The sequence below is a fragment of the Macaca mulatta genome, chromosome 7 (assembly GCF_049350105.2).
Source record: "Macaca mulatta isolate MMU2019108-1 chromosome 7, T2T-MMU8v2.0, whole genome shotgun sequence".
Classification (NCBI taxonomy): Eukaryota; Metazoa; Chordata; class Mammalia; order Primates; family Cercopithecidae; genus Macaca; species Macaca mulatta.
Genome location: NC_133412.1, coordinates 177,344,663 through 177,358,325, shown reverse-complemented (window position 1 = coordinate 177,358,325; position 13,663 = coordinate 177,344,663). Strand labels below are relative to the sequence as shown.

Here is a 13,663-nt window from a genome sequence, read left to right as displayed (position 1 = left end):
TCCTCTGCGTGTGTGTGTGTGTGTGTGAGTGTGTGTGTCTCGTCTGTCTTTAACCCTTGCCTTCCCTTCAAAACCTAATAATTTCCTCTTTTTTTTTTTTTTCATTAAAAATGGGATCTTAATACATTGCCCAGGCTGGTCTCAAAATCCTGGGCTCAAGCAATCCTCCCAAAGTGCTGGGATTACAAGCATGAGCCACCATGCCTGGCACGATTTCTTCAGTTTGTCCTAAACTATCTTTATTTCACCTTTTCCGAATGCCAATTTCCCTGTGTATAGAATTCTTGATTGGCGGTTATTTTCTTTGAGATTTTATCTTTATCTTTTCTATGGCTTTAGTGTGAGATTTCAAGGTATTGTTTTGTTTCTATTTATCTGCCTGCTTGGTTTCTGTAAGACTTTTTGAATCTTTGGCATGATTTTTTTATCATCACTTTCGGAAAATTCTCAGCCATTAGCTCTTGAAATATTTCTGCCTCACCTCTTTCATTTCCTTCTAAGATACCAGTTACCCACATGATGGCCTTTCCTGCTGTATCCTCTTATTTTCTGAATGGCTTCTTCTATCTTGCAGTTTATTCTTCAACTGTCTAATCTGCCAAACCCATCCAATTTCTTTTTTGTTTTGCTTGTTTGAGACAGAGTCTCACTCTGTCGCCCAAGCTGGAATACAGTGGCACCATCTCGGCTCACTGCAACCTCTGCCTCCAGGGTTCAAGCAATTCTCCTGCCTCAGCCTCCCAAGTAGCTGGGATTACAGGCACGCACCACTACCACACCCGGCTAATTTTTGTATTTTTAGTAGAAAAGGGGTTTCATCATGTTAGCCAGACTGGTCTCAAACTCCTCAAACTCCTGAACTCAAGCAGTTTGCCTGCTTTGGCCTCCTAAAGTGCTGAGATTAGAGATTACATGCCTCACAAAGTGCTGAGCCACTGCGCCCAGCCTCCATCCAATTTTTATTTGGCTTTTTCTTTGAGATGGTGTTTCACTCTTGCCGCTCCTAGGCTCACTGCAACCTCTGCCCCCCTGGTTCAAGTGATTCTCCTGCCCCAACTTCCTGAGCAGTTGGGATTACAGGCGCCTGCCACCACGCCCAGCTAATTTTTGTATTTTTAGTAAGGATGGGGTTTCGCCATGTCGGCTAGGCTGGTCTTGAACTCCTGACCTCAGGTGATCCGCTCGCTAAATTGTTTTCTTTATGATTTCTAGTTCTCTACTGCAAAATACTTCTGGAAAAAAAAAGTATATATATAGAGAGAGAGAAAAAAAGAGAGAGAGCGCGCCACCACGCCCGGCATATATATATATATGTATATATGTATATATAGTTTTTTAAAGACTGTTAAGGCCGGGCGCGGTGGCTCAAGCCTGTAATCCCAGCACTTTGGGAGGCCGAGACGGGCGGATCACGAGGTCAGGAGATCGAGACCATCCTGGCTAACACGGTGAAACCCCGTCTCTACTAAAAAACACAAAAAACTAGCTGGGTGTGGTGGCGGGCGCCTGTGGTCCCAGCTACTTGGGAGGCTGAGGCAGGAGAATGGCGTGAACCCGGGAGGCGGAGCTTGCAGTGAGCTGAGATCGCGCCACTGCACTCCAGCCTGGGCGACAGAGCGAGACTCCCTCCCAAAAAAAAAAAAAAAAAAGACTATTAAGTCCAGTGTCTGAAGCCCCTGTGGAAGTTTTATATTAATCTGCTGAGAAGAATATGCACAGAATACAGACATAAAAATGTGCTGAGCAGGCCGGGCATGGTGGCTCAAGCCTGTAATCCCAGCACTTTGGGAGGCTAAGGCAGGTGGATCACCTGAGGTCAGGAGTTCAAGACCAGTCTGGCCAACATGGTGAAACCCCCTCTCTGCTAAAATACAAAAGCTAGCTGGGCGTGGTGACTGGCGCCTGTAATCCCAGCTATTCAGGAAGCTGAGGCACGAGAATCGCTTGAACCCGGGAGGCAGAGGTTGCAGTGAACCGAGATCGTGCCACTGCACTGCAGCCTGGGCGACAGAGTGAGGCTCCGTCTCAAAATATATATACATGCAGAGCCAAATAATTAACAATGCAAAGGGCAAGACACACCACTGAAATGGGAGACTTAGTCTTTAACATAACAGTAAAGAGGGTCCTTTAGGTTAACCAACCCTCCCGGTTTGTGTAGAACTTTCCTAGTTTCAGCGTTGAAGGTCCTGCGTCCCAGGAAACTCATCAGTCGTGGGAAGATGTGGAGGGTTAGCCACCCCACGGTGACACACGCGGGCACACCCCTACTGCATCCTGTCCCCGCCGCTTCTTGCCTGCGGCACCAGGCGGCCGCCGGGGACGCTGTGGCGCGCAGGCGCCGCTGGGGAGGCACTCTGGCGTTGCGGCGTAACTGCTGCTTCCGCCTTCCCGGCAGCCCCTGCGCGCGCGTGCGCGGTCGGTGACCTTCCTGACGACTGCAGGTTTGTGGTGGTCTCTGAGGCGTCTGTCCTGCGCCAAGGTGAGTGCGGGGACATAGACCTGGCCCCCGAGGTGCGAAGTGGCGGGGGCGGGAGGACGAGAAGCCGCCTTGGCCCCAGCTGACCTTGGGGTCCCATTCCTCCGCCGGCACACGCCTGGTTTTCCGCCCGGCCTCCCCTTCTCTAAAGGGAGACAGGCCAGGGTCGGTTGCCAGAGGGAAGCATCGCCTAGGCCTGCGCCGCGTTTCCCTTCTTGGCGTTAACGCGCTCAGTGCGCCTGTATCTCCCACGCTTTTGACAGGGAGCGTCCCCTGGCCTTGAGAGATTCCGCTGCCTAATGCGGAGGCTACGCAGAGTTAGAGAAGCCAGAGTCCAAGCCAGGAACTCTGACTCCACATCCAGTCCCTTCTCTCCTTTATAACTCAAGTTTCCTTGCACCACCCTTGTCCTCCACGTTATGCTGTACGTGACAACTGGGGTGAGGCAACAGGGAAACAAGAGATCGTATGGTGGTGATTGAAATTGTATGGAACTCGCGGGTGAGACATTTCCCATTTCCAGTGTCCGGTAATAGTTTGCTCTTAATGTAATGTGCCAAAACTTTGCAGACTTAAGTGGATACACGTTTGACCTATGAATCAGATGGATTTTTAAAAGGTCTGGTGCTGTAAAACTGACACACATTCTGCCTGGGCAGAATGGACTCAAGAAAGTAGGGGCCGGCCAGGCTTGGTGGTTCACCCCTGTAATCCCAGCCCTTTGGAAGGCCGAGGCGGGCGGATCACGAGGTGAAGAGATAGAGACCATCCTGACCAAGATGGTGAAACCCCGTCTCTACTAAAAATACAAAAATTAGCTGGGTGTGGTTGCTGGCGTCTGTAGTCCCAGCTACTCGGGAGTCTGAAGCGGGAGAATCGCTTGCACCCAGGAGGCAGAGGTTCCAGTGAGCCGAGATCGCGCCATTGCACTCCAGCCTGACGACTGAGTGAAACTCCGTCTCAAAAAAAAAGTAGGGGCCCTCGTTTTATTATATATTAGGAACGTGTAGCCGGGCTTGGTGATTCACACCTGTATTCCCAGCACTTTGGGAGGCCCAGGCGGGCCGATCACAAGGTCGAGAGATCGAGACCATCCTGGCTAACACGGTGAAACCCTGTCTCTACTAAAAATAAAAAATTAGCCGGGTGTGGTGGCACGCACCCGTAGTCCCAGCTTCCCAGCTACTCAGGAGGCTGAGGCAGGAGAATCGCTTGAACCCGGGAGGCGGAGGTTGCAGTGAGCCAAGATCGCTCCACTGCACTCCAGCCTGGGTGACAGAGCGAGACTCTGTCTCAAAAAAAAAAAAGAAGAAAGTAGGGGCCGGCTGTGCCCAGCCGTTCACGCCTGTAATCCCAGCCCTTTGGGAGGCCAAGGCGGGCGGATCACGAGGTCAAGAGATGGAGACCATTCTGGCCAACATGGTGAAATCCCATCTCTACTAAAAATACAAAAATTAGCTGGGTGTGGCGGGCGCCTATAGTTCCAGCTACTCGGGAGGCTGAGGCAGGAGAATCGCTTGCAACTGGGAGGCGGAGGTTGCAGTGAGCCGAGATGGCGCCATTGCACTCCAGCCTGACGACCGAGTGAAACTCTTATCTCAAAAAAAAAAGTAGGGGCCCTCTTTTTAGTATGTATTGGGAACATGTTACTTGTCCAGGCAAATATGGCAACTAAAGTCAAGGGGAAAGGAGGGGGAAAGGTATTTGTAAGCTACTGTATAGCAGGCCCCTGTTGCACTGGGGACCAAGGGTGATTTTGTAAGATCATACCAGGATGCCTGGGCCCCGAGCAAAATGTCAGGATGACTCAGTTTCTTTAGTCCCTTCTTACCGTAGCCATTGTACCCTCCCAGTTTACTTTGCCCTTTTCCTTCTAGACCCTCATCTGACCTTGCTCTGTCCGAAGCCCCTAACTGGCCTAAATGAGGGCATCATTTTTAAGTCTTCCTTCTGTTAGAATCGCAGTGGCTTAGTATTAATTATAGCCATCAACTGGATATTTGTATCAATTCTGTTACTGCTGTGATCATTCACTGAATTCTTTGTTGTTGTTGTTGTTGTTGTTGTTGGGGGGGGGGGCAGGGGGGAGTCTCACTCTTGTTACCCAGGCTGGAGTGCAGTGGTGCAATCTCTGCTCACTGCAAGCTCCACCTCCTGGGTTCAAGCGATTCTCCTGCCTCAGCCTCCCGAGTAGCTGAGATTATAGGTGCCCACCACCACTAATTTTTGTATTTTTAGTAGAGACAGGGTTTCACCATGTTGGCCAGGCTGGTCTCGAACTCCTGACCTTAAGTGATCTGCCCGTTTTGGCCTCCCAAAATGCTGGGATTACAGGCGTGAGCCACTGTGCCCAGCCCATTCTCTGGATTTTTATTCCATACCAGGCACTAGGCTGGGTCCTTTAGGTTTCCTCTCTGAATTACATTGACAGCCCTGTGGGGGCAGGTGGAGGCATCCATGTTTCACAGAAAAAGAAACCTCTGAAACAACAGCTAAAGGGACTTGCCCAAAGTTGAGAGCTGACCAGGGAGAGCTGGTGTTGGAGCCCAGGATTCCCAGGCTTCCAGACCCATTGGTCCTGTAGAATGCTTCCTTCCCAGTCATTGCAGGGAGACAAGGGATTCATTCCTTGCCTCTGAACTCTTCTAGTCTGGGGCTTCCGGAAACCTCTGGGTCTTGTTTGGATCATCTGTGACACATTCCCAAAGCAGGGCTGTTAGTTTCTTGGAACCTCACACTCTATCAGAGCATTCAAGTACAGTTTGAGGACAGGAAATTTGAGGGCGGACTATCTGCAAGGTGTTCCAGGAGAAGGACACAGTCACATCCTGCAAGGTCACACCTCAGGCCAGCCTTCACGACCATCCTTGCCTAAATAAGTCCTCTCATAGAGAAGAGCAGGAAAGCAGGTGTTGGAGGCAGGTTCTCGTCATCGGGAGCATGACGTACAGATTTGGTGTGAGTGCAGTCCTGCTAACCTCCCGCAGAACCTTGGGCAGCTTTCCCCAAGTACCCATTTTATAGGAGTGGAAAGCAGTGTAGGAAGTAAGTACGAAAAGCACTTTTAAAATGCTGTTAAAGGGATGGAAACAGAACTAACCACATCAGGGCAGTCCCTGTGGTGGCTCTGGCCTGGCCTCCCTGTTCTTGCCTGACTCAAGACACTAACTTAGTTCCTCGTTCGGTGCCCTGTGGTGCTCCTGTGTCCAGTAGCTTAGATCCCACAGTGGGGGAGGAATCAAAGGGGCTCTGCAGCCCCCACCAGCTGCCCTCAAATCCCATCCAGGCCAGTTCCAGATTCTAAACTGAATTTTCTTCATGATATTGTCAACACAGGAAACAAAAAAACCCTAAAGCAAAAAAAAAAAAGAAAAGTTGTTAAGTTTAGAGAACAGTTTTAGAATAAAAGCTAAACTCTATGCTATCCTCCAAGGCCCTTAAATGACCTGTCCCATCTTCCTTCCCATAGTCCAGCCATGGTACTTTATGTAACAAGCATTTAATACATAGTACCAGACACTCAACGTTTGACATAGAGTTACTCTATGTTATTCTCCATAACAACCGCTTGAGGTGGATCCTGTTTTTATCCCTGTTTTACAGATGAGAAAACTTAAGCGGTTTAAGTTAGCTAGTAAGTGACAGCCAGGATTTGAATCTGACACCGTGGCCTCCCTATTCCTTCCAGCTCTCCAAGTTCATTCTGACCTCAGAGTCTCTGCCGATGCCGAGGATTCCTCTCCCAGATATCCTGACCCTTTATTGTTTCTCAGCTCCTAAAACAATGTCTGGCACCTAGTACATGCTCAGTGCACATTTGCCAATTGTTTCGGTGATTTGAGGGCCGCCATTGACCTTTGACTAGGTTGGACTTGTGAAGGATTCAGTGCTGTCAAGCCGACAGGCAGAGCTGCGAAGTGTGGGAAAGGGCGAACACGGCCAAGCAGTCGGATCCTGTGGAGCCTGAGTAGTGATGTGAAAGGAGCAGTGAGTGGGGCTCAGGTGTGGGCACAGGGAGGGTGGGGCAGAGGCGGCATTACAGGTCACAGCCAACGCACAGTTCGTTCGTTCGTTCGTTCGTTTGTTCTTTTTTTTTTTTTTTGAGACAGAGTCTCACTTTGTCGCCCAGGCTGCAGTGCAGTGGTGTGATCACGGCTGCCTGCATCTTCAACCACACAAGCTCAAGCAGTCTTCCCACCTCAGTCTCCCAATAGCTACGACTAACATAAAAAATTAGCCAGGTAAACACCACCACACCTGGTTAATTTTTTATGTTTTGTGGAGACTGGGTCTCCCTATGTTACCCAAATTAGTCTCAAGCTCCTGGACTCAAGTGACCCTCGCACATCGGCCTTCCAAAGCACTGGGATTACAGGCATGAGCCACCACACCCAGCCAAAGCAGTTTCCAAGTGAAATGAGAAGTGCTTAGATCTAGTCATTCCTCACAGCTATTTGACTGTAGTTTAATAGACCACTTCAGATGTTAAAAAGCATATTAAAATGAAAATGAGGGCATCTAATTTGGGGTCTATAGTAGAGAGTAAATTGTTGTGTTTTTTTTTTGAGATGGAGTCTCACTCTGTCGCCCAGGCTGAACTGCGGTGGCGCGATCTTGCCTCACTGCAAGCTCCACCTCCCGGGTTCACACCATTCTCCTGCCTCAGCCTCCCGAGTAGCTGGGACTACAGGCGCCCGATACCACACCCGGCTAATTTTTTGTATTTTTAGTAGAGACGGGGTTTCACCGTGTTAGCCAGGATGGTCTCGATCTCCTGACCTCGTGATCCGCCCATCTTGGCCTCCCAAAGTGCTGGGATTACAGGCGTGAGCCACCGCGCCCGGCGAGAGTAAATTAATAAAAAGCATTATTTTGAGACCTGCACGTACAAGCAAACTGTAAGTTCAGAATTTAATGGCTTTTCCTGATCAAATTCAGTAATTCATTAAGTAACTACCTTTATTCATTAAATAAGTTCTGTCATAATTGGCAGTTCTTATGAAGTGACCTCGTTGTCTTATGTCATCTGGTTTGTATTTAGCAACAGACTTCAAGATGGAGATACAGCTGATCAGAGTGTGCCGAGCCTGGCATTAGTTTCACAAGGAAATGACCATGCCCTGGCCATATTCTTTTTCAGCTTTGAATGTGACATTCATAACATGAAGATGAGAAGATACTAATTTTTCCATTTAGACATTAAAGTAATTTTCAGTTCAGGGCATGGCATCAGGGTGGGAGAGGTGCTGGATGAGCTCTGTGATGTAAGGAATGAGAAGTGGCTAGGATGGCCAAAGGTGGGAGGAGGGGGCCCTGGCGATGGGTTGAGTTGGAAGAGCTGTGGAAAGCATGAGTCCCAGGCCAGGCTCTGTGGCTCACACCTGTAATCCTAGCACTTTGAGAGGCCAAGGTGGGCGGATCACTTGAGGTCAGGAGTTTGAGACCAGCCTGGCCAACATGGTGAATCCCACCACTACTTTAAAAAAAAAAAAAAAAAAAAATGGCCGGGCACAGTGGCTCACACCTATAATCCCAGCATTTTGGGAGGCCAAGGCTGGCAGGTCCCCTGCGCTCAGGAGTTCAAGACCGGCCTGGCCAACATGGCGAAACCCTGTCTACCTAAAATACAAAAATTAGCCAGGCAGGGTGGCACGCATCTGTAGTCCCAGCTACTCGGGAGGCTGAGGCAGGAGAGGCGCTTGAACCTGGGAGGCAGAGGTTGCAGTGAACCAAGATTGCACCACTGCACTCCAGCCTGGGCGACAGAGTAAGACTCCACCTTAAAAAAAAAAAAAAAAGGCGTGAGTCCCACGTGAGTGCAGAACAGGTCTGACACAGGCAAGGCTCCCTAGTGGTCGTGGGAAATAGGGTTGAACTTAACAAATTAAAATCTACCAGTTAGGTGTAGAGCAATAATCATTCTAATTTTTAATCACTGTGTTCATTTTCAGATGCTTCAAAGTTTTATTAAAAATGTGTGGATCCCCATGAAGCCCTACTACACCAAAGTTTACCAGGAGATTTGGATAGGAATGGGGCTGATGGGCTTCATCGTTTATAAAATCCGGGCCGCTGGTATGTTTCTTTATGTTTGATTTTTTTGAGGTCAGGAAGAAAATGATTTTCAAAAAGAATCACAATTCACGTTGTAAAGGAACTATGGGGTTTTAACTAGGTATGAACATCAGAGCTACCTACAGTCCTTCGTAAAAATACAGGGAGCACATGTCAGCTATAAAAGACATTTGGGGACAGTGGGGAATTTTTTTGTTTGTTCATTTTGTTTTTTTGGAGACCGTCTCTTACTCCGACACCCAGGCTGGAGCGCAATGGCACAATCATGGTTCACTGCAGCCTCCACCTCCTGGGCTCAGGTGATTCTCCCACCTCGGCCTCCCAGGTAGCTAGGACCACAGGTGCCTGTCACTATGCCCACCACCACCACCACCTGGCTGTTTTTGTACCTTTTTTTTTTTTTTTGGAGAGATGGGGTTTTGCCATGTTGCCCAGGCTGGTCTCAAACTGCTGGGCTCAAACAGTCCTCCAGTCGTGGCTTCACAAAGTGCTGGAATTACAAGCATGAGCCACAACACCTGGCCCAATTGGGGAACTTTGAACAAGACTTTAATATCAGAATTGTGAGTTTTCTTAGGTGTGAGAGGTATTACATTCGTTTTAAGAGATGAAGTCTAAAATATTTAAAGTATGGTTTCATGGTATGTGGTACCTTTTCAACTGTTCTGAATATTTGAAATTTGTTTGTAATAATATGTAGAGGAGAAGAATAACCACTTGGTTCTCAGTAGAGCAGAGCAGTGTGGCCCAATCACATGTTACTAAGCCGTTGATTACAAAGAGGAAAGAGAAAACTTTATGCTGCGAGACTAGAGTTTAGGACGTTGTAGAGGGTAAGGAGCCCTGCAAATTTGAAAGGGCTGTTAGCTGTTCATAGAACATATTTGATAGGAATTTTACCATTTCGTGGCTATAAGACATATTTTTTGAACGCTTCCTGAATTGCTTTACCTAAGCTACAATGCCTTCAGCTAAATGTTAATTTTGACAAAGGCATTTTTATAAAGCATTGATATGACTGATTTTTTTTTCCTTTCTTTTATTTTAGATAAAAGAAGTAAGGCTTTGAAAGGTAAGATTTTTGCTTCTGAAAATGGTTGGGAATGGAAAACACCATCATGTCTTTTCGGGACAAGGCATATCATTGTTCTGAATTGAAATTGATACATGGTTCAGTACATATGTAAGATGCAGTTGAAATGCTTCACAGCTTGAAGTTTGCTGTGCCTGCTGGAAAACAGAATTCTGAATTTCTGCTTTTTATAGTCAAGTGGATCAAGTAAAACTTCCCAGGAGTAATAGAGGAATGGATGAATTAGAGGTAGTCGATAGCATCACCAATAGGGAAGCGCAAGTGAGCTGTGTGAGCATGCTGTCCTAGAAGTTCCCTAATGATGTGGTTTGAATGGTTTTGGTTTGTTTTTGTTGTTTTTTGTTTTGTTTTGTTTTTTGAGACGGGAGTCTCGCTTTGTTGCCCAGGCTGGAGTGCAGTGGCGCGATCTTGGCTCACTGCAAGCTCTGCCTCCCGGGTTCACACCATTCTCCTGCCTCAGCCTCCTGAGTAGCTGAGACTACAGGCATCCGCCGCCACTCCTGGCTAATTTTTTGTGTAGAGTCAGGGTTTCATGTAGCCAGGATGGTCTCGATCTCCTGACCTTGTGATCCACCCGCCTCAGTCTCCCCCTAATGATGTGTTTTTAATGGTTTTGTTTTGTTTTTTGTTTTTGTTTTTTGAGACAGAGTCTCGCTCTGTTGCCCAGGCTGGAGTACAGTGGCACAATCTTGGCTCACTGCAACCTCCGCCTTCCAGATTCAATTCTCCTGCCTCAGCCTCCCAAGTAGTTGGGATTACAGGTGGGATTATAGCCACAACACCAGGCTAATTTCTTGTATTTTTAGTAGAGATGGAGTTTCACCGTGTTGGCCAGGCTGGTTTCGAACTCCTGACCTCAGGTGATCCACCCGCCTTGGCCTCCCAAAGTGCTGGGATTACAGGCGTGAGCCACAGCACCCGGCCTTTAATGTATTTTGAAAGAAAGCGCCTTATAAATTTAGGCCCAAGTGACAATGAAACTGTAGCCATTTGAATGTTACACAAACCCAGGACTGGCTACATGAGTTTGAGGAAGAGGTGTTTCCCTGCCCCTCTCTTCTTTGCGCTGTGGGTGGCCACTGCTGTCTGTTGTCATTATGTGGGCCCTTAAGCACTCTGGGTGTTTCCTATAGAAATAATCCTACTTTTCAATAGTATTGAAAGGTGTCGTTTATATTTTTGGACTGTTGATCAACTTTTTTTGATACTTGTTTAATAAATTACATCCAACTTGTTCCTTCCTTCTTAAATTGTATTTATACATGCATCTCTTTCAAAAGCTTCGGCGCCTGCTCCTGGTCATCACTAACCAGATTTACTTGGAGTACATGTGAAAGAAAACATCAGTCCGCCTGTAAATTTAAGCAAGCCGTGTTAGATGGGGAGCGTGGAACGTCCCTATACACTTGTATAAGTACCATTTACTTCATGGCATGAATAAATGGATCTCTGAGATGCACTGCTACCTGGTCCTGCTTTCAATGTGTTACCCCCTCGGCCTCCTCCAGTGTGTCGGACGTACTCTGAATAGGTCGTTTGTCATGCAGCAGATGCAATCAGAATCTCACTGAGCCGCCCATCATTGTGAAATAATTATCTCAGTTGTCACAGGAGTTGGTGGCCAGGATCCAAGCACTCACTTGGATTCTACTGCTTAATAAATGTTTATTAAACTTGATCCTGCTACTTACCTTGTGACCTCTCTGAGCCTCTGTTTTCTTATTTGGAAAATGGAGATGTTAATTATGTAAGTTCTAACTTACAGTTATTATGAGGATAAATAAGAGAAAGATTTAAACTATGAAATCCTTTAGAAATAAGGTAGCATTCAATGACATAGTAGTTGAAATTATAAGCTGTAGGAGAAAATTGAATCAGGAAATAATCACAAGGCAAAGTACATAATAAGCCAATTGGAAAAAAAAAAAAAAGCCAATTGATTCTAGTTAGGCTAGTATCAAATGCCTACTGCATAATAGTTATCTCCATCTGAGACAATTACCAAGATCCCTAAATTGTATGCTAAAAAGATTCTAAAGCAGCAAACATGGGGTAAAAGTGAGTCCAGTTTGAAATCTGGCACTCTACAGGTGGGTAGGAGAGGAGAGCAGCTGTGGAATGGGGGTGGTGGCTGCACCCTGGGTCTCCTGTCCTCTTGAGACCATCGTGTTTTTCATGTGTCTCTGGCATTTAGCCTCATTAGCTCTGGCCCGTGGTAGATGTCCAACAGATGACTGAGATCTCTGAGCCTCAGTTTCTTTTGGTTAAAACCTGTCATGTCTTCCTCCAGCAGCCTCAGGGTTGTTGGGCTGTGTGAGAAGGTTGCAGGAAAGCATTACACAGCATCAGTGGAAGTCTGCGTCAGGTCATGTGAGATTCAGAGGGTTTGGTTCTGACACAGGAATCGCATTTTTCCTGTGAACACATTTTGTTCTCTTCTGCCTCCAGAAGATGAATCTGCTGTGGTACAGAAAGGCCCTACCTTTAAAATTACCCATCTGCCCAGCTGCTCAGGCTTGAGAATGCGTTAGAATCACCTGGAAGGCCATAACACAGCGAGCTGGGCCCCAGTGTTTCTGATTGCACTACTGTAGGAAGGAGCCCAAGGACTTGTATGTCTAACAAGCATCCAGGATGTGCAGATGCCAGGACCCCAGTTGGAAAATTTCTAATGATACAAAGAACACAGGCCTGCCCTACCACAACCTTCACATTCCACTGCATTGGCACCAGGCTTCAGCCCTGTGTCACACATCTTAGTACATTTAGTCCACCTTAGAACCTAGCGAGGCGTCAGTACAGGCCCTGACTATCAGAACAGGAAACAGGCTGGGATGCAGTAACACGCTACAGAAGTCACAATTAGCAAGCACTGGGGCTGGGACTTGAACCCCCAGAACCTGAACTCGCATCCAAAGGGAGGTAAGGACGGGTGGGAGCTGCCCACCCCCACCCCGCTGGAAGCAGAGGTTGGTGTGTCTGACCCAGGAGGGCTTCCCCACAAGGGCTGGGCCATTCCTCTTCTCCCTTTACTACTTAAGGCTTCCTTCAGCAAATTACCAGGGTAGGTTGGGCGCAGTGGCTCACGCCTGCACTTTGGGAGGCTGAGGCGGGCAGATCGCTTGAACCCAGGAGTTTGAGATCAGCCTGGGCAACATGGCAAAACCCCATCTCTACAAAAAATACAAAAATTAGCCAGGCGTAGTGGTGTGCACCTATAATCCCAGCTACTGGGGAGGCTGATGCTTGAGGATTGTTTGAACTTAGGAGGTCAAGACTGCAGTGAGCCGAGATCACACCACCGCATTCCAGCATGGGCAACAGAGTGAGACCCTGTCTCAGAAAGAAAAGAAAGAATTGTATTTGCTATCCCAGAACTCACTTACACACTGAATCCCTCACAGTTTTGGAAACAACCAGGTCTTGTCCCAAAGGCAGCCTGTAGGTGGAGCCAGAGGATGTCACCTGGGCTTCCCCCTGGGCGAGGAGCACCCGGCCAGGAGGATCTGTTGAAAGGAGCATTTGGAGCGCAGTACCAATGGGTAAGAGGTATGCACAGAGAGCCACGGGAGTGGACAGGGCCAGTTCAGGAAGGAATCCCAGAGGCTTTTTGTCCCAGAGCCTACACATTCATACTGCTCTGACTTAATGCAGTGCTTTTCCAAGTGCACTACAGAGTAACCCCAAAGGCTGGGAGGAGAGAGAGTGGCTCCCAGGCAGCTGTAGGTGTCATTTTAAACAATGTGCTCTAAGTTAGCCTCAAATGAGCCTCTGGGAGAAGGCACGGTGTTTCTTGTTGATTGTCACTGTATCCCAGGGGTACACGCACCCCAACCAGAGGCTTTGGAGGGTGTGCTTCCTGCCACCCTCAAGGGAGTTGTGTCTCTATAGAGCTAACAGATCCTGAGTTCCAGGGTGCCAGGCCATAGTCTGCTTCATTTTCATCTGCACAATAATCTGTGAGCCCATACTACCAATCTGTGAGCCCATTTCACAGCTGAAAAAATGGAGGCCCA

General features: G+C 47.8%; 1 protein-coding gene and 1 long non-coding RNA gene across 2 annotated transcripts; one reads left to right on the top strand and one right to left on the bottom strand.

Annotated features, from left to right (window-relative positions):
• The first annotated feature begins 2,411 nt into the window (after positions 1–2,411).
• On the top strand, positions 2,412–11,106 carry ATP5MJ (ATP synthase membrane subunit j). The gene is made up of 4 exons (XM_001089695.5): positions 2,412–2,482; positions 8,431–8,554; positions 9,603–9,626; positions 10,928–11,106. The coding sequence occupies exons 2-4, from the start codon at positions 8,431–8,433 to the stop codon at positions 10,954–10,956; spliced, it is 177 nt and encodes a 58-aa protein (XP_001089695.2). The 5' UTR covers positions 2,412–2,482; the 3' UTR covers positions 10,957–11,106.
• LOC144330454 (uncharacterized) lies at positions 2,414–5,854 on the bottom strand. Its single transcript, XR_013396634.1, has 2 exons — positions 4,725–5,854; positions 2,414–3,249 (listed from the first exon to the last, which is right to left on the bottom strand). It is a non-coding gene; the product is annotated as an uncharacterized LOC144330454 (long non-coding RNA).
• Positions 11,107–13,663: the final 2,557 nt, after the last annotated feature.